This window comes from Indicator indicator, chromosome 6 (genome assembly GCF_027791375.1).
Source record: "Indicator indicator isolate 239-I01 chromosome 6, UM_Iind_1.1, whole genome shotgun sequence".
Taxonomy (NCBI): Eukaryota; Metazoa; Chordata; class Aves; order Piciformes; family Indicatoridae; genus Indicator; species Indicator indicator.
In genome coordinates, this window is record NC_072015.1 from 39,559,415 (window position 1) to 39,583,864 (window position 24,450).

The window sequence follows — 24,450 nt, forward strand, 5'->3', positions numbered from 1 at the left end:
TAGAACTGGACACAGTACTCCAGGTGTGGCCTAACCAGTGCTGAGTACAGAGCCAACATCCATTTTTGCTATGCTGATCTTTAGTAGAATTAAATTGACATAATTGAAACATTTTTGGGGAGAAAAAACATAGGTTTGCAATTTCAACATTTCTTTTTCATTAGAGGAAAGCCAAGAGTGACTTGTCATATACCTGCTAATATACATTTTCTTTAGAGGGCTCTTGTTTTACTACCTAGCCTGCTCAGACTATCCCAAAAGGTATTAGTTAATGCTAATTATAACTAATTAATAGCTTTGCTACAAAAACAATCTGTAATTTTTTTGGAAAGCTACTAGCAAACAGATGTAAGATTCTGATTTTTAGTTGCTGAAATGTTATATCTAGGACCTCAAGTCTTAATTCGGCTGATTGATTTTTGTAAGCTAAATATGTTCACATAAATTGCATTCGCTGAATGTGGAGCTCCAGACTGTGCAAGCTGCAGTTAGTCAGAGGCTTCTGCTACCCAGATTATCTAAGGAACTTTCACATTAAAGCACAATTTGAGGGTCAGACATATGAAAAGAAGCAATTTTTCTCTCTCAGATTAGTGTCTGCAGAAAAGACTGCAGCTGTCTATTACATATGTGTAATAATCAAAATATTATTCTAATCTCACATTAACATAAATAGAGCTTTATCCACAGGGCATGAATAGGTTTACCTATCCTCAGCTCTGGTGAGACCACACCTCGAGTATTGTGACCAGTTTTGGGCACCTCAATATAGGAGAGATGTGTAGGTGCTGGAGCCAGTGCAGAGGAGGGAAAGGAAGCTGTGTAAGGCCTGGAGAATAAATCTTATGAGGAGCAACTGAGGGAGCTGGGGATGGTTAGTTTGGAACAGAGGAGGCTGAGGGGAGATCTCGTTGCTGTCCACAACTACCTGAAAGGATATTGTAGAGAGGTTGGTGCTGGTCTCTTCTCACAGGTAGTGATAGAACCTTAAGAGGGAATGGCCTCAAGCTACAACTGGGTAGGTTTAGACTGGACATTAGGAAAAAGTTTTTCCCTGCAAGAGTGGTCAGGCATTGGAATGTGCTGCCCAGGGAGGTGGTGGAGTCACCAACCCTGGATGTGTTTAAAGGTTGTTTGGATGTGGTGCTTGGGGATAAGGTTTAGGGTTGAACCTTATAGAGTAGGCTTAATGGTTGGACTTGGTGATCTTGAGGGTCTTTTCCAACCTGAATGTGTCAGTGATTCTGTGGTCTAAGCCAGCTATCTCAAATTACAGCTACATGCAAAGCCTCTAGCAAAGACAGTGCTGAAGAGGACTTCTGGAAGATTTTTGTTTAGTGCAAGGCTCCCCAGCCTTTGTGAAGAAAGCCTCTTTGTTCCCCTGCCTGTGTGTATCTCACCTGACTGCAGCTGACACTAGCACAAACGTGGAGCCCACACTGAGCCTTATAAAGTCTCATAGGTTGCTTTTTGTGTTATTCCATGCTTTGATTTTTGAGTTATTGCATGCTTTGTTAATAGCTGTACCTCACCAGTTCTGAACAGGTCATTCAGTCTGTCTTCTGGCTAAATGTTAAACTTTCTCTGTCAGTGTATTCATCCCATGCCTACATGCATATGCACCATACTATTATTTTGGGGTTTTTTAAATTAATAAGAATTGAGATCAAACATACTAATTACTAAGCACTTTCATTTGATAATTGGTTTTCAGTTAATATAGGCTTTTCCTCATCTTGACTAGCTTCCCTGAAGGTATTTTTCTTGAGAGATTTCAATTTTCTTCACTGAAACACTGCTGCTTCTCACTTAGTGCACCTTGTTTTAAGCTAAGTAGAAAACTTCTGTCTCTTCCATGATGTTACGTTTCTTTCCTTTGGATGACCTTAAACAGTGAGATATGCAAGTTCAAGAGGTGAGCTCAATCGGTGGTCATCACCTTCTCAGAAGGACCTTAGATATGGTATACACCCAGCAGAACACTGTGTCCACTGCATTTGCTACGATGGATGTGGCAACCCAGACTGAGCTTCTATGAGAATGTCCAGGTCTCAGGCTGCAGGTACTGCCAGAGCCTTTCATGGGTAATGGGTGGCAGTAGTGAGAACAGCTGTGGGTGGTTGACCAGATGGATGGTCTGCACAGCCTGGTGGTAGAGTTGTGCATGGAATTAGAAGAGTTAATGACCATCAGGGAGTCTGAACAAGAAATAGACTGGTAAAGGAAAGCTCTGCCCTCCCTGAGAAAGAAACAGGAGAATCCAGCAGAAAAAAAAAAAAAAAAAAAAAAAAAAGCAAACAACAACTACAAAATCTAGGGGACCCTGTATCTTCTCACCTGCCGGACCAAAAGTAGAATCTTAAATTTAATGAGTGAATGGAGGCAAGTTCATGCTCAGAGCGTCAGACCTTGTCTACCTTGTCCTCCCAGGTGTCTTGGAACAATAGGTAGTAGATTCTGGATATGGAAGGTAGTCAGTCAATGTGTGTGATGGTCCATCTGCACCAAAGGTGTTGCCAAAGTCAGGCCTGCCCCCTGTATCATGACCACCTCTGTGAGGAAGAAAAGGTGAATGACAGTCATAGATGATTCTGGAATGGGTTGTCCGGGGAGGTGGTTGAGGCCCCGTCCCTGGAGGTGTTTAAGGCCAGGCTGGATGAGGCTCTGGCCAGCCTGATGTAGTGTGAGGTGCCCCTGGCCATGGCAGGGGTGTTGAAACTAGATGATCCTAGTGGTCCCTTCCAACCCTGACTGATTCTATGATTCCCTGCTGAAGGGAACAGAGTCCAACATGCTGGACAGATCCTCCTTATAGGGAAGGCTGTGGCCTCCCTGGGGCTTGGATTAAGGGCATCACTACAAACATTACTTCCTAGCTTGGTATAGCCCTTGGATTATTGCCCATTAGTGCTCTTCCATATGGGTGGAGATGAAGCCAAAACCCATCCAAGAGTGATCAAGAGACTTCAGGGCCTTGGGACAGTTAGTGAAGGAATCTGGAGTGTAAGTTGCTATTTTTTTCCTTTGCCTTTCCTGTTGTGGGGAGTGACACTGGAGAGCTGGACCTAGTCTATTAATACATGTCTCCATGGCTGGTGTCATCACCACAGTTTGGGCTTTTTCAGCAATGGGCACTAGGCTTACTCTTGTCAGATGAGATTCACCTTTCTCAAAGACCTCAGGAGCTGGCAAAGCTCATTGACAGGGCTTTAAACTAGGCTTAAAGGGGTAGGAGGATAATATTAGGCTTGCCTCTGACAAGCTGTGGGATGACACCCCATGGTTAGAGGGATAGGATGCTAGCGAGGGCCCTCAGCCTGTTGCTCTGAGATGTGCTGGGGACACTGCAGCACACTTGAAGTTTTACAGAGATCAGCAGAAGCTCCTGGGGTAATAGGAGCCAAAAGGGAAACACCAGTGAAATACCTCACAGGAATTGAGGAGTATATGCCTCCAAGAAGGTGAAATGCTTCATAGTCCACCTGAATTGTCTCTGTGCCAACGCATGCAGCATGGGCAACAAACAGGAGGAATTAGAAGCATCCATGATGCTAGAAAGCTGTGACCTAGTAGCCACTACTGGAGTGTGGCTGTCAATGGCTCGAGGCTGTTCAGAAGGGACAGACAAGGAAGAAGGGGTGCAGGATTTGCCATCTACATCAAGAAATGGATAGACTGTGAAGAGTTGTCTTTGATGAACAGGCATGAGCAAATTGGAAGCTTATGTATAATAATTATGTATAAGAATTAGAGACAGAGGCAACAAAGGGAACCTTGTGTTTGGTGTCTGCTACAGGCTGCCTGATCAAGTGGAGCCTGTTGACAAAACTTTTTTACTCCAGCTACAGAAGGTTTTGAGCTCACAGGTTCTCATCCTGCTGTGAAACATTACCTGCAGTACCATGCCCAGCTCTGGAGTCCTGAACACAACAAAGACATGGAACATGCTGGAAAAGGTCCAGAAGAGGGCCACAAAAAGTGATAAGAGGGCCGGAGCACCTCTCCTGTGAAGAAAAGTGGAGACTGTTGAGATTGTTCAAACTGGAGAAGAGAAGGTTCTGAGGAGACCTTATGGCTGCCTATCAGTACTTAAAGAGGTTTATAGGAAAGATGGAGACAATCTTTTTTAGCAGGGCCTATAGTAACAGGACAAGGGATAATGGTTTTAAAATAAAGGAGGAGAGAATTAGACTAGATAAAAGCAAGAATTTTTTTTACAGTGAGGTGGTGAAACTGGCAACGTGATCTATTTGATGTCCCTGCTTGCTCCAAGACTAGATGGACCCTTAAAAGGTCCCTTCCAACCCAAAACTTCCTATGATATGCATTGGGGAAGAGTTATGAAAACTAAGTCCTGTGGTTTTCCTTTAACATAGAAAATAATTAAGTTACATTATGAGACTTCACTATTTCTAAAGTTATCTCTCTGTTTTAATTTGGGTTTGTTGGTTTGGTTTTTTTTCTTTTTCAAAGTTGTGGCATAAACCCTTCCTGACCATCTGCTATCCTGATATGGAGCCTAGACAGAGCTCCTGGAAGAGATTGCCTTTGAGAAAAACATTTCCCTTTCAGCTTAACAGATTTAAACCATAGATGGTTATTTTTAAAGAAGGCTGATTTACTTGTGCAGGAAATTCTTTTAATTGCTTTTTTTTTCTTGTTTTTCCTTGTTTAAGTTTGGTATAGCACCTGAAGATTACAACTATTACAGTCTGTCTTGATAAAGGTACTACTACAATGAAAGTGAAGTAGCCATATTGAAATATGTGACACTATTTCAAGACCTTTTGATATAGCAGTAACCCTCAAAGTGAATTTGGCTTTACCTGGGACAATAACCAGGTTGCATCTTGGAATCATGTGTTCTGAGGTGCTTGATCTTGTATCAGATGTTAGGTTTTATCTTGAAAGACTGCAGAGCTGCACTGTCCATCCCCAGTGCAAGTTCTTTTTATCACACCCCATAGTTCATGTGTAGTATTCTTCAGTGATGAACTGTTACAAAAACAGGAAAGGCCCAAAAAGAAAGGAGCTTATCCTTTGTCTTCAAGTAAATAAGTGAAAAAAATAAACTAGAATGAGTCTGCTTCTTTCTTTATATTCAGTTGTTTGCTGTAAATTGAAAATCCGTAGTTTCAAATGTTTCCATAAAAAAACATTTAAACTTAAAAATACCAAGGTCAATTTAAGGAGATTCAAGGAGATTTTTCTCTGTATGCTCCTTTCCTTTTTCTCAAGTGCAAATGCAACATATTCCTGCATAGGCTTTTCTCTTAAAGGTTAACAGGCTTGCAGAGCTATAAACCTTTTTAAACTTGTATTCTTGCTGGCAATATAGATGGAATAATATGTACAGTTCCAGTGCTGGAAGGGAAGGAAATGAAATGATGAACGTGTGTACAAAAAGGAAATTCACTTGCACTGTGCTATGAATTTCTGGAAGTTCACATACACTCCTGGTTTAAGTGTGATGCATCATCTGGTGAAGGTATTGCACTGAAAATAGATTTCCTGAACGTATGTTGCATTTGTTCAATTCTTTCAGCTTTCCATTTTGATAGACAATGAACTGTACCTGCCTAGAGAGCTTTGGTGAATGTACTGTGGGAGCACATCATTATTTTAACTCAAATATGTTTAATTCCTTTTGTGAACAACATTTTTAAAGTGTTACTCTTGATGAAAGTACCCTTCAGCTGTATCCAGCCAAGTCCTAGTAACTACTTTCTTGGTTAAAAAATTGCAAATAATTAAAAAAAAAAGAATTAAATGTTATTAATTCTTAGTTTTAAATCATACATAGACATGATCAATTCCTTGTTCTTACCAAATCTGCTGCATTCAGTAAACTGGAATATGGTCTAAAAAGGCAGAGTAACTGAAAGTCTCCCTTTATGGGTGATAGCAGCAGCTTACAGATGTGAATGTTTGGAATTTATTGAAAATCACTGAAAATCACTGTGACATAGAATCATAGAATCAGTTAGGGTTGGAAGGGACCACAAGGATCATCTAGTTCCAACCCGCCTGCCATGGCCAGGGACACCTCACACTAGACATCCTCAAGTTTTTCTTTAATATATAAGTATACTGTGACCTCCTCAAGCTTTTCTTTAATAGTACTCTTCAACATGCAGCACAAAGATTCTACACGGTCTTCTGTTCATAGAAATGCTAAATATTCTGTATATATTCTGTATATAATACTCTTTAAAAGGCAGCAAAGAAAAGTGTTGCTGCAAGTATCTTTGACTTATTTAGCTTATGAATTCCAATTTTTACTAGTTTCTCAGAAAAGAGGTGATAATGGAAGTGCTGGCACAGTCAGTTTTCCCAGCCCTGCAGGTGTTACAATAAAAGGAGCTTTAAAAACTTGAAGAACAGCACAAGGGCAAAACCTACAGATGTTTCCTTCAGTTGTTTGTGAAGGGGGAACTTTGCTACAGTGCTATTGTTTCAGTTGTCCTTTTTCTCTTGGGGTTTTACTCTGCTGCAGTTCATCATCCTCAGTTCTCGAAATAGCAGAATCCCCTGGTAGGGCACATGAAAATGTGAAGGAGGGTTCTTTCCTTAAGGCCTTTCCTTTCTGTGCTCCTTACAGGAGAGAAGAGTTAGTTTTTCTAGGGCAAAGAGGGTTTTTTTTTAATAAAGATAGTCGTGAACAGAGCAATCCATAGTTAGTAGAAGATTGAAGTGGCGTTATTTTAGATACATTGTGTAGTAAGGAAAAGGAAATACCTGCAGTTTTGAAGCATTTGCTTGTTAGCTGCACTAATGGAAAGTTTAATCTCCCTGCAAAGAATGGCTCTTCTTCTTGATGAAAAAGTTGAATGGCTGCTCTGGTGAGTGTTGTCTTTTACTGACTTAAAATAGGGTGCTTGTCATATGTTCTGAAATGAGGAAGATAGGGTAGTAAAATGTGAAATGTTGTATAGCTAGAAAAGGTCATTCATGTGCAAGGTGCTTTATTGCACTGGTGCTAGAAATGCTATTTAACTGAGTAGCAGAGCAAAGTCCTGCACCTCTAGCATGCTGAGCTACAGAAAGACACAGCTTGCATTGTCCCTAATGAATTCTTTTAAACCTTGAATTTTGTCACCTGGATCAAAATTTCGATTACCTTTTTTTCACGTGAAAAGCTTACAGAATGATTCAGTAACTTTCAAAGCTGATATGTTCCATTTAAAGTGCAATAATTCAACAGATAAAACTTCAGCAAATATTAGTGAGGATTCATGTCCCTCATTTAAGTCTCCAAATGTGTATTGCTGAGATAATGAAGAATTTGCTGTATGTTTATACACAGTATATGAAAGGAAGCCCAAGCTGGTTTTCTCTCTCTCTCAAACTACCTTATTCTATTGAAAAGAAAGAGGAGAGATAACCCAGCAAAATAGAGACATTACATCAATTTGCATCACAATTCTATATATGTACACTTTTGGTGAAGGCTTTTGAAAGGGTTAGCTCATAGCAACTTGAATTCTACACAGAATTTGGTAATAGAATTTTAGCTCTACTGTGGCAAAACGTAGGTAAGTTGTATAGTTTCATTGTTTTGGTCTCACAAGGAAATCAATTAGCTTAAAAAAAAAAATCCACATTTCTTTTATTTTTAGCCTGACTTCCTAAAGGAAATAAGGCTTATGTCATTGCACTACCTGTCTGCCTCTGTTCCCACTAGAAAACACTTGGACAATCGCAGTCAAATCTAATGTAGGTGTCAAATTTTGAGAGATAAAAAGTTTTCTGCAAGGTTAGTGACAATGGTCAGTTACTGGCAGAAAAAAAAAAAAAAAACAACAAACTACAAAAAAACCCAAAACCAACCAAACAAAAAAAACCCACCAAACCAAACATCCCTAAATCAATGTTCTCCTCTTACTAAGCAATTGCAGCATGAGTTCAATGTTTGTCCGTTCCATTTACATGCGGGTTGGTGAGGCTGCAAGTGTGTGCACATGCCCAAAGGATCTAAAGTGCACTTCAGGGCTAAAAATACAACAGAGATTGGAAACAAAGAGAACCAGAGGTGTTTGTGGGAGGTGGGATGGATGACAGTGGATTCAGAAGATGGGCATGACTGCATAAAGCTTCACCATCTCTGCCTCTCAAAGAATTTCTTCATATTGTAGAATACATCTAAGGAAACTCAGACTGATGCTGCTGCTATTTTTATTGTAGTTTTGATGAAGCATGGTACATAATACTTAGTATTGATGTTTTAGAGAACAATAATTGATAATTTAACTGTATACTATGAATTGCCTCCTACTTAACAATTCAGCAACCCTGCATTCAAACCAAACTACTTTTTTTGTAGTTTTTTATTGTAGTTTTGATGAAGCATGATACATAATTCTTAGTATTGATGTTTTAGGCAAAAATAATTGATAATTTAACTGTATACTATGAATTGCCTCCTACTTGACAATTCAGCAACCCTGTGTTCAAACCAAACTACTTCATGTTTGTATTTTTCCAGCATGGATTTATATCACTTCAGGGTTTTCAGTCACTACTTGATTGAATTTATAAAGCTATTCCATTTGCCTGAAAGTTACTTTGCTTTGCAAGCAACTCTTTTTGTAACTTCTACTTCCAAATGTATCTCTGCTATTGTTTTAATTGATATAATATCAACTACCTCACTGTTTGAGGTGATTTCTGATGAGGTTAACTGCATGCTTTGGGAAATGCTATGTACTGCAAATTGTGATTTCTTTTCTATGCTAGATTGTCATCATCTGTGTAATTGCTTCAGTTTTACTTTGTTGTAAAGTTCTCACAGCTGCCCTGGAGATTTTGTTGAATGTTTCATAAATTCCATACCTGTCTGATTCAGACTTTCAATGTAGGATTAAATATTCTTTAATTTACTGCGAGCATACCTTTTGGCTTTTTAGGGAGGCTTTTTGTTTCTTTGTTTATTGGAGTGTAGTTCTTGATTTCCTGAAAATTTATCTTATGTTCATTCATTGTTGGGTTTTGTTTTTTTAACAGGTCATCTGAACAAGAATCACCAAAGTGAGTTTTCTTTTAACTTTCTACTATAGAATCTCTAATTGTAAGGCATGTAATAAAATACATTTTTCAAAGTGGCAGTCTTCTGTGGTTCAAAGATACATATAAATGTATAAACAAATTAAAGATTAAAGGATTGAAAAGATTAAAAGATGGTAAAGGGTTAAAAAGGGTTAAAAGGGAAAAAAATCATTTGGATTGAGATGTGGAAAGTCCTAAAAAAGTTGGTTATAAAAGCTGTTATAAAAGTTTAATGATGAAAAACCCACTGGTAATCTTATCTTGTAACTGCTTATATAGTGCCAGAAAGCATTAACTGAAATGATTTGTCATATTTTATCAGTGCTGCTGTTTTTTTTTTTTTGTTTGTTTGGTTGTTTGTTTTTTTTCTACACCAAAAAATTACTGTGATCTGTAATCTCAATTTTTAAGTTTTGGGTTTTTTTAATGATTATGTTCTGAAAAACTTATTAGGATGCATTTACATATATGGTGTTCCCCCTCCACCGACCTTACTGGGTTCATGAGAAGTCCTGGAAGCTATCAGATCAAACCACAACTGTGCAAGTGTAATTCCTTTGGAAAATGTAACTCCTTTAAGTGTCATTATAGTTCACTACTTCAAAGTATTTTGAAGTTGTTGAAAGTGCCAGGTAAATAGTATCTCCAAAATACTGAAAAAATCTTTTCTGTAATAACTGAAAATTCTGCAAATGTTGCACAAAACACTTCATTCCTATTTCCAAGTGCACATGGTATAACTAAGCACCAGAAATATTATGGCAAGGAAACATTTGCTTAATGGCACCTTTCAGAATGTTGCAAACAGATTTCCATAAGCCAAGAAAGAAGCATTTTGAGTATGAAATTCTACTGCAGTACATGTCCTGTATGTTAAAAAGCCTAAACTATGTTCCTCTGTGTTCTTAACAGCTAGCAGTGGGTGCTGGAGATAGTTTAAACGGTTTTAAGAAGCTCACATATGTAATTAAAGTAGTATCAGGGCAGGAATTAATTTTGAATTTACAAATATTAATGCCAGGGTTTGCTTGCCTGTGCTTCTGCTCCTTCAGCCCTGTGAGGATTTCATGTTGCTTGTAGGGATAAACTGTAGTAAGGACCAACAGCGTGCTTCCAAGAGTCATCAAATATGCTTCATTGCAGTGCTGGGCTTTCAGTGGCAGTGCAGACTGGTTTTGCAAACTGTACTGCCACAGAACATGATGTTCTGTCATGTAAGTGAAAGGTCTCTCTGCAGTGAGGTAGCAGAAGTAGCTAAGACTCAGATTTTTGCCATTCACAGTGCTGCTAGTAACAGGCAACTCTGTCTGAGCTTTCTCCAGGATGCAGATTTTTTGCAAATTATGATGTGTTATTTATAAAGACAGAGCAGTTAGTTTGTATGGTATCTGTGAGCTTTATCCAATTAAAGAATGATTTTAGTTGTATCAGAGGCCTGCATTTCAGCCTTTTCATAAGAGAGCGTGTAGCTAAAGGTCTTGGAGCACCACCAAGCAACTTAGACAATTATTAATTGCTAACTCTTGTTGCCCTTGAAGTTTAGAGTTCTTGAATCACTAGGCCAGGTTTGCATTTCAGTTCCAAGTGCTTCTACAGGGTTAGAACTACCTCAGTGAAAGAATATATTTAAAGAATAAAGGTGACCTTTAATTGTCACTTAATTTCCTATTTCTCTGGCAATTTACCATGTTTTTTCTGCAAACCATGTTCTCCCAGAGCCACAAGGTTGAGATGGCACTCATAAGTGGGAGGAATGACCAAAAAAGTGGTTTGTAAGAATGACATTGGAATCACAGCAAAAAGGTTTTGTGGGTAGGATTGGTAACTGAAGTGCCTTTCCCCTGGGGTTCAGCTCTCATGTTACTGTGATTTCCTGTACTACCTCCACACTGCCTTTCACTGCTAACATGGAAATATTTTGTTAATTTCTTTTTGGCTTCTGTAGTTTTGTTTTGTCATTCTTCTGGATGTCCAGTGATCAAGTGATAGGTTTAGATCCCACTGCAGTCATGTTGCCCTGCACCTCAAGAAGTGAAGTTAAATCCAAGTATAAAGTTTGCTTGCTCTTTTAACTGGGCAGTACATTTATATGTTTTGCTATTTAATATAAAAATTTGGAAATATATACCTCTTAATATTTATTTATCCATTTTAAATGAAGGATTGTATTGGGAAACAGTCCAGCAGAGAGCTCTCTGACCCCTATCTCACCTAAAGCCTTGGCTTCATCTCCCAATGGAGTCAGTAACAACTCTGGCTCTTCCCCATTGGAAGGAGTGGACAAGCAGTTCTTAGAAACATATGACAACGTTACAAAAAGTAGCTCAACAGAAGATTCCAGTCAGTACTACTGTGATAAGGTAAGTTCAATTGCATGTTTTTAAAGTCAAAACTAGTACCAGGAGTATCTTTGAAGTATAGGTGAAGAATGCACAAAAATTGTGATTATATGAGCATATATTATGCAGTTATAAGACTAAATCTTGTCTTGCTACTTAAATTTCTCCAAGGTTGCATACACAGTGATAGGCAAGCCTGCCAACTGTATTGATTTCCATAGTGTCTGGGCTTCAAGAAGCATCTTCAGGGGAAGTTCCTACTGGAATGGGAATCCTTAAGTGAATAAATCCTGTTTCCTCCGAGGAGAAAGATTAGATAACTCAAGCTGCTCTGTGTCTTGATAGCAGACACAACTCTACTTTATCCCAGGCGTCTCTTCAGGGTGGCTAAACATCATCCTTTGGATTCTGCACTGAATATAGAGCAGCTGCTCCCTGCTAGCATTATGGCTGGGGATCATTCCCCCCCTTCCTCCAGCCCATTCTGGAGGGGTGCTGAACAGCTTCCTAACCTGCCTGTCCAGTAGCTGCTGCCAACTTTTAATCCTTCTGTCTTTGTATGTGTCTTGGAGAAGATACTAGCACACCCCTTAGAGGCCAAAAATGGGGAAAGAAGTCGTCACTTCATAATCTTTAAAGTAGAATTGATTCAAATGTGTTGAACCTGACTTTTTCCTTTATTAAAGACAACACATTGAAAATTTTAATAGGAGCTATCACTTGAGGAAGATGAGAGTTAGAGCCTTAGGACTGAGCGAGCAGAGCTTGTATTTACTGTTATATATGTTGCTACTTCTATAATTTAAAAGGTGTGACTGCATTCTGTAACTCATTCTCATTTTAAATGTGGATTTATGTATTCTTGTTCAGCCTATTTGTGTTTGGATGCATTTTTTTCTAATTTGCTACTATTTTCTTAAAGAAACTAGAAAAGATTTGGCTTGGGGTTTTTTTGTTGTTGTTTCTTTTTCTCTGCCTATTCCAGAATGACCTAATTGAGGGAGATTTACTTTTAGTACATATCATACCAGATGAAGATGGGAAGTTTGGATTTAATCTGAAGGTAAAACATCAATCTTTTAGTGATTTTTTTTTTTAAGTGCTTTGTAGAGAATTCATGATCATTTTTTATATTTGATATACTACTTTGGAGAAAGCAGTGTGTCCTACAGGAATTTCTTATCCATCAAGAACTTTTAGAAGTGGCAGCCTAATACTTAAATGCTAAAGCAACAATTACAAAAATAAGCCTCTACTAGTTCTGTTCTTTTTAGTTGCATATACGATGGGCATGGCACATTTCCAAAGCAGGCTGCCTATTTCTCTGCTTAAATACAAACTTGGAATTCTGATTCAAAGCATCAACTTGTAAAATATTGGACCTCTATTATAAAAGAAGTTTGTGCTATCCAATTGAACATATGAATTAAGAAATCATATTGTAAACACAAAAGTTAATTTATGAAAAAAGTGGTAATTACGGTTGATAGTAGACTATGGGAAATTTTTTGTGCTCCCTCACTGAAATTCCATTTGATCAGATAAAATAAGGCAGCCACAATTACAAAGTCGAGGTAGAGTCTGAACTTTTCACGTTGGGCATTTGTTCGTGGGGCAGTGACAGAAGGGCATATAAAAATAATAAGGGAGTACAGTTGTCTGAGACTTTGATCCTGCCTGATCTCTTGCAGGTTCATCACAACGTGTAAGAATACTGTCCACCTTGCAAGTTCAAGTGTTGAATTAGGCTAGTTTGGAGGGTTGGGTTAGAATAAGTGCTGCATTTGATCTGGTTGTTGCCTCCTAATAAAATAATATAGCCAAGCAAAGACACTGGCTCTAGTTTACTGGAAATTGTTAAAGATACCACACCCTTCCCCTGACATTTACGGATGAAAATTCAGTCTTACCAGCTCTGCCTATAATGACAGAGCATAAAGTTTATATAGAAACACAAATGATTACTTGTTTTAAATGGTGTTTATACTTAATGATATATTTGTGGTTATTTACTCTAGGGTGGTGTAGATCAAAAAATGCCATTAGTGGTCTCAAGAATAACTCCAGGATCACCTGTAAGTAAATTCTTAAAACTTTTACTTTCTTCCTTTCCTACTCTCTCCACCACTCAGAGGTAGTGTACGTGTAGAAATGTAGACACCCATAACCAGTATTAGATAATAGCTGAGCTGTTCTCTTTAGAAATTAGTTTGACCAGAAGTTTCTTAAACCACAGATTAAAAAAAAATGTGTTAAAAAAGCATTAGCTAAATAAGATACCAGTAGAAAGTATGGTTGTTTTGCCTGTTACCTCAAAAAGTATATTTGAACTGGAAAATATTTGATGAGGGGCAAGAGCAGTGACTGAATGTAGTAAATATTAAAGGAGTAGTCTAGGCCCTGCAGCCTAAAAAAAAAAAATCCAAAACACCAAACTAGTTTAAAGGAGATGTAGTATGGGTCTGTAAGATTAGCAGAGAATTCCAACAACTACAGGCTACCAAGCTGAGTTGGTGAAATCAGGTTCTTTGTATTTATTGCAGTAGTTCTTCATCTGTAAGATAGCAGACCTGTAAAAGTCTTTGACAAAGGATGCTGTAGTTAAACTAGTTTTGTGGGTGGTCATGAGAGGACAAATACTTGGTAGAAAAACCTGCTGACAGTTACTGAATAGGCAAACCACAATAGGGTGAGGAAATCCTTAGGGCTAAAAATATTTTTAGGATGGGAGAATACTTGACAGGGTAAAAGGGGCACAGAATGTTTCATCTGTTCTTATTTTGCCATGGACTTTTGCTTCTGGAAATGTTTATATACCATGTGGAACATTCATCAAAATGAGTACAACCACTGAATTCTCATACTGAATTGTGAAATAGTGATATAACACCTTGATAACTTTTTTTTCTGGGTGACTAATACATAAATATGTGAGGATTTCTGTTATAATATCTCACTTTTTTCACTCACCTTCTTCCAAAATATTTCCCAACTCTCATAAAATAATTTCAGTGAAAATTTGACAGCAAATATAGGTGATTTAATCCTAAAAATCCTATGTATTTTACATCCTGTAGACTTTTGAAAATTAAGCAGTCACAAGATAAAAGAGATTGTTTGAGGAGTTGGTTTTTTTGGTCACATTTGGGATTTGTGGCTTGGCCTGTGCAGTGTTTAGCACTCCTTTATGAACTGCCAAAGTTACTTGAATTAATAAGTAGTAGGAAATTATCATTATAATTTAAATCCACAAAGTGAAAATAAGAGTCTTTACAATAGTTCCTGGTCAGCCAAGCAAACTTCTTATGAATGATATGCTATGCATATATGCTATGCATATATGAATGATATGATAACCAAAGTTAATGCAGGGAAAAGAGGTTCATTCTACAATCAGAGAATGAAAGGTGCTTCTCCAGAGGCAGTGATTTCTTCTGGCAGATTCAAATTGATTTTGCAATCTACTGGTCTGTTTGTTTGGGTGTTTTTTTTTCTTTGATTTGAAAGGATTGGACTTCTAGCTTACACATTTCGTTTAAATGTCTCCAGTTAGTGGTGTAGACATTGATGCAAGTGACCAGTTAGCTTTCTAGCCTGCTAAGCCTCCAAACAAGCAAGTTATCAGGGGTCAGGGAATAAATCAGTAACAGTAATCCAAAGCAACATACTCAACAGCAGTATAGTAGAAATTACATCATATTACAGCAGAAAGGGGAGAAAAATGTTATTTTTTGAGTACAGCTGTATTAACAATGATTATATTATTTTTCTGTAAACTCAGTTTTGCCTGTTCTTGATTGTTTAATGAAATGTAGCTGATATTTGGAAGTTCAATTTAAGCAATCCATGGAATGCATTTTTACATTATTTTAGCTCAGTGATGCCTTTGCTTCATTGTATTTGCTACTATTTTAACTTGTTCCAGACTCACTCACGACCCTGTGAATTGTCCTCAGAGATGGCGTTTGGTAATATTTTTGCTCAGATCAGTTCTCTGGTTTGTAGGTCACTGTTTTTTTTTTTTTCCCCCATTCCTACATAAATTAATTATTTAATGTTCTGTGGTGCAGAAGAAGTCATGATGGTTTTATTTAGTAGAGACCTCCTCACTGGAAAGTAGTATGTATGCTTCTTGGAGTGGTAACAAGGTGATTAGCATAAGATGAAACTTTGGGGCTGTCAATAGGGTAGGAAGCCTTTGACATAATTAATTGTGTGGTAAAACTCAGTAGCTGGAAAATCTGCAAATGATGCTTAAATAGAAGGAATTAAATCTCCTTCAAGATATATTTTATATTGTCAGATGATTCCAGTAACAGAGCTGAGGCATTAACATGTCACATAATTAATGAAGTTTCTTGAGCAAAGATATTAATCTCCTTCTGTGATAAAGAATAATAGCCAGGAACCAGCCAAGGAATCTAAATTATAGACAAATACAGGAGATCAGAAACCATTTCCTCCTTGTTCTTGTGTCTTGACTCTCCTAAACTGGCCCGATAGGGTTTTATATCACTTACCTTTTTAAATAATTATATTTCAGAGTATCTCCAGTGATTAATCAATCAATCAGTCATTCATAGTTGCATTCTTCCTTTGGAAATCGTACAAAATATGGCAGGGGAGTATTCAAGGAGCTGTGAACACTTAGTTAATCAATATTAAAAAAAAAACCATGGCTGTTCCTTATCCTAGTCAATCCATTATCAATCTTCCTTATCCTTCATTATTGTCTTTCCTTATTTCTTAGGAAAAAGTTGGGGGAAGATACTCCTTTAAAAAAAAAATTAAAGCAGCATTTCTCCTTGGAATTTTTTTCCTTTTGCATACATCTTTCATTTCTCTTTCTCTTTTATCTGTTTTGTAGCACTCATGTATGTCTTAAGTTTTCTTTCCTTTATTCTCTGACACAAGTGACTCCCCATTTTTTCCCTTTATTATCCTTGCCTCTGTTTTTATTTCTTTATTCTTAATTTATGTTCCTGTTGAATTTTGTTCATTCTCACTTCTCCTGTCCATCTCTTCCAATTTTCTACATGGTAATGTAGTACAGCATTGATAAACTTACTTTGGAAGTCAGGCAAGGCATAATCAGGATCAGGTATAATTAGATCAACTTGTTTCCAGTTGTGATGGTGATGGTGTGATTGTGATGGTGATTGTGATTGGATTGGTGATGGTCTCTTTCATAGAGCTAATTAATTTGGTTTTGGATGAATAAAGTTAAGGGAACCTGCACTGGCCTGAAGAAAATACAGGGAACTATGAAAAGAGTATAACATTAAAGGTCTATGTCTCATTTATATAACAAATACAATTTTAAAAAATGAAAAAAAAGACACAAATGAAAATAAATTTATTATACTACTCAAGACTCAAAGGTTGTAGAGTCCTGCACATTCATATTAGTGATCACAGGAGGTTGGAAGGGGCCTGAAGGTCATCTTGTCCAACCTCTCCTGATCACAGATCACCTAGAGCCAGTTGCCCAGGACCATGTCCAGATCACTTTTGAATACATCGAGATAGGAGATTCCACAGCATCTCCAGGCAGCCTGCTCCAGTACTCATTCATCCTCACAGTGAAAAGGTGTTTCTTGATATTCAAGTGAAGCCTCCTGTGCTTGTTCTCATTGTCTCTTGTCCTGTCACTGGGTGCAACTGAAGAGAGCTTGACTCCATCTTATCTGCACTTTCCCTTTAAGTATTTATTGACAAGATCCCCCCAGAGCCTTTTCTAGGCTAAACACTCCCAGGTTTCTCAGCCTTTCTTCATATGACAGATGCTCTAGTCCCTTAATTATCTTCATAGTATCATCATCATATTCTAGCCATAGCTTGAATTGCTTAGCACTGAACTTGGAACTAAGCATACTAGGAAATGTGGCAGACAAAAGCCAAGCAAACTGTAGCGTTCAACAGTCAACATAAACTGCTGTATCCACAGGAAGACATAAGGTTTCATTTGAGATGGGGAGAACCTTGGTTTAGTCTTCTCTGCAGCACAGATAGCAAAAGGATTTGTCATAAGGGCAGGGTATTTACCTGCATCTTCTTGTTAAAACTTAAGTGAATGAAGTGAGGAAAAATGTTCTCTATTTATAGACATCATTACATATCCACCAAACAAAATCTGATAGATAGCAGAGATATGAAATCTGTATAGATTTCTTTAAATTTTAAAAAGTGCATGTCTGGAGAATATTATTATTTAAATTATGTTCATCAAAATTATGTTTGAGGCTTTTCAGTATTCACTGCATGAAAACTGAGGTGTGTGCCCAAAACACTTTGTCCAGAAACTCATTTTCAAATGGCTATCACCAGTGATTGCTGAGGCTTGGAGTCTAAAATGTACATCTTCAAGAACAATCTGATGATGGCTGGCTGATAAATACGAAATCATTTTATACCTATAAGTACACTCTTTGTGCTGTTTTTCATCTTGGCTGAGATGCTTTGGAGCAAGAAAGATAGCTTTAGATCTGAATCCTTTGCTAAAACGTCTGTTACAGAAAGAAGATGAAACCTTGTCAGGAAAACTCTGAAGACTTGCCTTGCATGCTGAACTTAATAAATCTTGATGTGTTCCTGCTTTAATGGCTGGGTGCAATGACATGAACATGAGCCAGCAGTGTGCCCAGGTGGCCAAGAAGGCCAGTGGCATCCTGGCCTGCATGAGGAATAGTGTGGCCAGCAGGAACAGGGAAGTCATTGTGCCCTTGGACTCAGCACTGGTTAGACCACACCTTGAGTACTGTGTCCAGTTCTGGGGCCCTCAATTTAAGAAGGACATTGAGACACTTGAACGTGTTCAGAGAAGGGCAATGAGGCTGGGGAGAGGCCTCGAACACAAACCCTATGAGGAGAGGCTGCAGGAGCTGGGATTGTTTAGCCTGGAGAAGAGGAGGCTCAGGGGCGACCTCATGGCTGTCTACAACTACCTGAAGGGAGGTTGTAGCCAGGAGGGGGTTGGTCTCTTCTCCCAGGCAACCAGCACCAGAACAAGAGGACACAGTCTCAAGCTGCGCCACGGGAGGTTTAGGCTGGAGGTGAGGAGAAAGTTCTTCACGGAGAGAGTTGTTAGCCCTTGGAATGTGCTGCCCAGGGAGGTGGTGGAGTCACCATCCCTGGAGGTGTTCAAGAGGGGATTGGACGTGGCACTTGGTGCCATGGTTTAGTCGTCATGAGGTCTTGGGTGACCGGTTGGACTTGGATGATCCTTGAGGTCTTTCCCAACCTTCTTGATTCTGTGATTCTGTGTGATTAATGTGTTTCTTTGGTCTTGAAACAGGCTGATAAATGCGTTCCCAAACTGAATGAAGGTGATCAGATAGTGTTAATAAATGGCAGAGATATCTCCGAGCACACGCATGACCAGGTGGTCATGTTCATAAAAGCCAGCAGAGAATCTCACACAAGAGAGCTCGCCCTTCTGGTCAGGCGGAAAGGTAACTGGGCTAATTTTATCAACTTTTAATGGTTTTTCTGAGGCTGTTGCTGTTAAGCTTGGTGTGTACACCTCTTCTGTTTACCAAAATGTGCTCTTGGTGCTCTGGGAATAGGTCTGTGCTGAAAGGTAGGTGAATGAGCAGTACAAATAGTCTTGTTTTTCAAGTCGGAAAATCTATGAGGAAAAAAAAATAGTCCCTTGGAAATGGATTTCGTTCGTTGGGTTTGGTTTCATGGGCTTCTTTTTAAACAAACACAGAATAATTTTTTCCTGGTTGTAGGTATGCAAATACCAATGGGTGGTTCCATGGCACCATTCAGTTGTGCAATGAAGCAAATCAAAGAAGCTGCCTTGTGGTTCTTAACGGCTTGGGGTTTTTTCTTTCTTTCCATTCTTACAGTAGATATTTTATGACCTGTGCTGGCTGCTTGCTTAATCTCCTGCCAGCAAGTAGGAGACAATCTCTGAAATATGCAGGGCCTTAAGCCTGTGTATTTAAAATATGGGAAACCTGTCCAGCTTGGTTTGGCTTGCTCCATGTGTGAACACATGCAGATCCAAAGATCTGTCAGATGATGTGAAACTTCCAGTTTATTACTTGCTTTCCATAAGAGCTATGGTAAGACCTTAACACACACTATTATGGAAGGGTGTTGGACAGAATTTCTGATTACATTAAGACTTAAAAATCTGAAGGGATCTCTGTGAAACAGGAGGCAATAAAACTACTTAAATTACATGTACTTCTGTAGCATTTATTATGTTTAAAATTTCTTGGATTTTTAGGAAGAGAGATGGGATATTGGTCTTGTTTTTCCATCAACAGTCCTGTTCCTGTTACTGTAGGACTTCCCACTGGGTCTCGGCAGTATTTAGTCTTTTGTTAACATTTCTTCCTATTTGCAGATAAGAGATGTCTGCTCTTAGCTAAAGATAACCTGTGACCCCATGCCAATTGTTTGTATAGGTATGAGTGTGAACAGCTCCCCATTTTCTTGGCATGTATAAGCCATTCTGATCACTGCAGAGAATAACCACAGCTGAACACATTTGGTGATACAAAGGCTTTCATAGACATAGAACTACTATGTGGATTAGCTCAATGTTTGTCATGTTAGCAAGGAATGTCATAAACTAGTAAATTTTTTTTGTAGTTTATTAAATTAGTTCCTTCAGTGTTAGCATAAGCAGTTGCAAAAGCTTATTCAGTTGCTTTGCTAATGGCAAGGGACTAAACAATCTTTGAGTCTCTTTTCCTGTTGGAGGTCCAAGCTTCTATAAACTTAAAGAGATACTCTATTAATAATTCTCTAAATGCTTTTAGTCAAAATTCATTTGATTTTTACCATGGTGGATGTTGTGATTCATGAGCCTATTCAGCAGTTCATTCTGTAAGACAGAGTTATAGAAAAAAAATCTTTGTGCTTGAAAGTCAAGTTCTTTGCCTTCATAGATTCTTTGGGAAGCTTCATTTTCTGAAGGATTATAAGGACATTTTACTCTTGGTAGCTTCTCCAGTAACATAGTACATAAAGAAAATCAGTTAAATGTGTTGCTCTTTGCTTTCCTGGGGCCTTGTCTTTGCCAATTCTGTTGTTCTTGCATTCTGGTAAATTTTCATGTGCTGCAAATGCATTAATGCTGCTTGTAACATATTTTGCATTTCAATGCATCTTTCAGTAGTTAAACAGTTTGTGGAGCCTAAATTAGAAGATGAAGTCGATTCTCACAATCTCTCAGAATCTCTTCTTCCTATCTATTCTGAGTATGGTGGTGATACACTGGAGGAGTCTATGGAGCAGCTAAAGAGGGGACTGGAAAGTGGGACTGTCCTAATTCAGTTTGAGGTAAGTAATACTCAGCTCTCAAATGCTGTTAATGTAGACAAACAGCTGTGACCAGCCAGTAATGTAAGGGCTTAGTTAATTGGAAATCTCATTGCTCCTCTTCAGTTTTATATGAAGAAAGCACAAATATGACTTGCCCTTCAGTTTCACCCTTTGCTGTGTAGGATGTGGAAGGATTAGTTATCAGTCTTGCATAAAATATCATCTGCTGAGAAAAATGTGTTTTAGTTGTCATGTTTTTACCTCAAGTACCCAAAGCTCACTAAATGTTCTTAAGTATTTTATTGAGTAGAATAGTGTTGACAGAGGTCAGTCTTGCACTTGTACTCAGTGACGTTCTAAAACATTTTTTATACCTTAAGTTAGGGTTTCAAGTTCTCACTTGTTGCCTTCTTTCATGAAATAACAGGAGCAACTTGACCATTCCTCATCTTCTTCTCTTAGAGGTTGATATGAAAGTGTTAGAATGTTAATTCCCATTTGCGGGGCATTTGTAACTTCAGCTTCTGTATTGTTTCTCCCTGGCAATCTAAACCACTGATGGTTACTTCTCAAACAGGTTACATTGTACATGGGATTTCCCTGTATATGGGAGGAGACTTTGAAGAACTGCTGTGTAGATTAACGAATTAATGTTTGTCATGTTCTTTGTTAGCAAGAAATGTCATAAAAAAAAGACTAATATTTTATTAAATTAGTTCCTTCAGTGTTAGCATAAGAAATTCCAAAAGGTAATTTAACTGCTTCTCTAGTGACAAGGGAGTATAGAATATGTAAGTGCTTCTTTGGCCATTGTGGATCCAAACATAACAGTATTGAAGAAAAGAAACAATTGCAGCATCACCTCATCAGCTTTGATGGTTCTCAAACCCTGCATTCCCATTAGTAAAATAGTAAATAGTTAGCCAGTAGACTGTGAATATTCAAGTTTTTCCACATTATCTTCCTCAACTTAGGCAGAATTTAAGAGGTCTGTCAGTGGCAAATAACTTTTTGCCAGGCAACAATAATGAAACTCCAGATTCCTGTCTGCCCCAAAAAAGCAGAAATCGCAGCTTGGCTTTAGTAAAATGGAACTTGAGTTATAACTGATACAAGCTGTTTGGTTGCATGTGTTATCAAGTACTCCCATGGCTTCTTTATGGCTGTTCAAATTGAAAAACATGGTGAGCTTTGATACAAAGTCTTAAGATTCAGTAATTCTCACAGCAGAATGGTGTGAGATTTTGGTGTTCTTTTGCTCTCAGACAACGTAGGGGATTCTAGCCTCATATTTGTTTCATTCCACTTTATGTATGGAGCCATATTCTGAATCTTCATTAAGCATGTAAAATAGAAAAAGGTCTTTGGCAAGTGTTCAATGAAGTATATAACTTTGGCACAGCCACGTTAGTAACTCATAAGTTGCTCTCGTGTATATGTAATACAGAAAAAAATGTAGTGGTATTTCTTAATTGTTGTTGGTTTCCCCCCCCCTCTACGTTTTGTTGTCTCTTGCAAGATGCATTTAATGCATCCTGACCTTAAAGTTTTGGCTATACACTCATATGCCTACATTTACTCTAGGTGAAGTTTGCAAGGTAAGCGTTGGCCCCAAAAAAAAGAGAATCACATGTGAAGAGATTGTGAGACATTGAAGCTTTCAGTTACTTGTGGGATTACATGTGGTGGGTCTAGCTCAGAGAATAAAAGCTTGTCTGATTTTTTTTTTTTTTGTATTACAGCTGATTCTTTAAAGTATCAGTCTGCAACTATTTTTAATTCTCATGTCTCTTACTGCTCACTTCTTCCATCCTCAACTCTGTATTCTTTCCGATCTACAGGTTTGTAACAAAAAGGCAGCTTTGCAGGGAAATGGTTTATATCAGTGACTCACACTTCCTGGTTGGTTTTTTCCTAGAAATTCATCTAAAGTTCACAGTCTCACAGTATATCAGAGGTTGGAAGGGACCTCAAGAGATCATCAGGTCCAACCCCCCTGCCACAGCAGGATCACTTAGGGGAGTCTGCACAGGAAGGCATCCAGGTGGGTTTGGAAAGTCTCCAGAGAAGGAGACTCCACAACCCCCCCTGGGCAGCCTGTTCCAGTGCTCTGTCCCCCTCACTGGAAAGAAGTTTCTCTTCCTGTTGAGCTGAAATCTTCTATGTTCAAGTTTGAACCCATTGTTCCTTGTCTTATCACTGTGAACCACTGAAGAGAGCCTGGCCCCCTCCACTTGACATCCACCCCTCAGATATTGATAGACATTGATCAGATCCCCTCTCAGTCTTCTCTTCTCCAGACTAAACAGCCCCAGGGCTCTCAGTCTCTCTTCATAGGGGAGATGCTCAAGTCCCCTAAGCATCCTCATGGCTCTCCCTTGGATTCTCTTCAGCTGATGATGATACGTTAACAGAAATTCTTGCCAGATGGAATAGAAAAAAATCTCTCAGGTCAATTTTGCAGATGGGTAGGAGAAGTATCAAAGAAAGTAATGCTAATCTTTTTTATCAGTCCAGGTATTTTCATATGAATGTCTTTTTTTGTGTATAGCATAATCTCATTCCTCAAAATCCTTCCATTTTTCATTCTGTTTTGCAGCAACTTTATAGAAAGAAACCAGGGTTGGCTGTTACATGTGCAAAGTTACCTCGTAATATGGACAAGAATAGATACAAGGATGTTCTACCCTGTAAGTATTAAGGACAGTTTCTTCCTATTTTTATATAACTGTATAACATCTGTATAATTGTATGTTTTATTTCCTAAAATGTCATCTATTTCTGTTTGTATTCTGTTGTTTGTGCATCTATAATACCCTTTTTTTTTTACTGAATAAATGGGAAACATGGCTGTTAATTGCTAAGTTTATTCCCTTTTGTGTGTTTGTCTGCAGATGATGCCACAAGGATAATATTACATGGAGATGAAGATTACATTAATGCAAATTATGTGAATGTAAGTCATAAAAAATTTTGCATTTGTTCACTTTCTATACTACAATAGCAGAAAAAAGAAGTTATCATTTTTAAGGAATAAGGAGTCTTTCATTTTGTATTTTGAGGATTTGTAAATGTAAAAGACAGTGTCTCATGTGAAGCAATTAACCATCCTGATACACAATAAATGCAAGCATGTGGTATATACTGTGATATGTGCAGACTTTTTAACCAGTAAAAATTGTTTACTTTCCCATATACTGCAAAAGCTGAGGTTGACTCCTATAGCTTAAGACTAGACCTTTTTTTCCCCCTCTAAAACCACTTTTGCCCTTCCAACTATGCTATGAAAGGTCCAGAAGATAAACCAGAACCCTGATTGCCCTAATCATGTGTGCAGGCTGGGAGGCAGAGATAAGAAAGGAAAATATATACATTACATTAATACTTGAGTTAAATGCCTAAATCAGAGAATCAACTATTAACTCACTGTGTGTAGTATCAGGCAATAAACAGCTTCTTTTTAGTATACTTTTGGTATATCTTGCCATTATTCCTTACTAAATATTAGATAATTTGGAAAGCTTTGCAGTTTCAAGTTTTCAATGGGATGGGCTATCATCCAGAGGGACCTGGGCAAGTTGGAGAGGTGTGCCCAGGTGAACATCATGAGCATGTGCAGGGTTCTGCACCTGGGCCAGAACAATCCTCACTATCAATACTGACTGGGGGATGAGGTGATAGAAAGCAGCCCTGTGGAAAAGGACTTTGGGGTGCTGATGGATAAGAAGCTGGACATGAGCAGGCAGTGTGAGCTTGCAGCCCAGAAGGCAAATCACATCCTGGG

General features: G+C 38.3%; 1 protein-coding gene across 2 annotated transcripts in view; it reads left to right on the forward strand.

Moving 5' to 3' along the window:
- Nucleotides 1–24,450, forward strand: part of PTPN3 (protein tyrosine phosphatase non-receptor type 3) — a 98,229-nt gene that overhangs the window by 54,841 nt on the left and 18,938 nt on the right. For both annotated transcript variants that reach the window (XM_054381529.1, XM_054381530.1), the window contains 7 exons: nucleotides 11,207–11,405; nucleotides 12,370–12,447; nucleotides 13,403–13,459; nucleotides 18,679–18,835; nucleotides 20,518–20,684; nucleotides 23,266–23,356; nucleotides 23,561–23,622. In XM_054381529.1, the coding sequence (XP_054237504.1) occupies nucleotides 11,207–11,405; nucleotides 12,370–12,447; nucleotides 13,403–13,459; nucleotides 18,679–18,835; nucleotides 20,518–20,684; nucleotides 23,266–23,356; nucleotides 23,561–23,622 (811 nt within the window). The remainder of the gene's footprint in view (nucleotides 1–11,206; nucleotides 11,406–12,369; nucleotides 12,448–13,402; nucleotides 13,460–18,678; nucleotides 18,836–20,517; nucleotides 20,685–23,265; nucleotides 23,357–23,560; nucleotides 23,623–24,450) is intronic.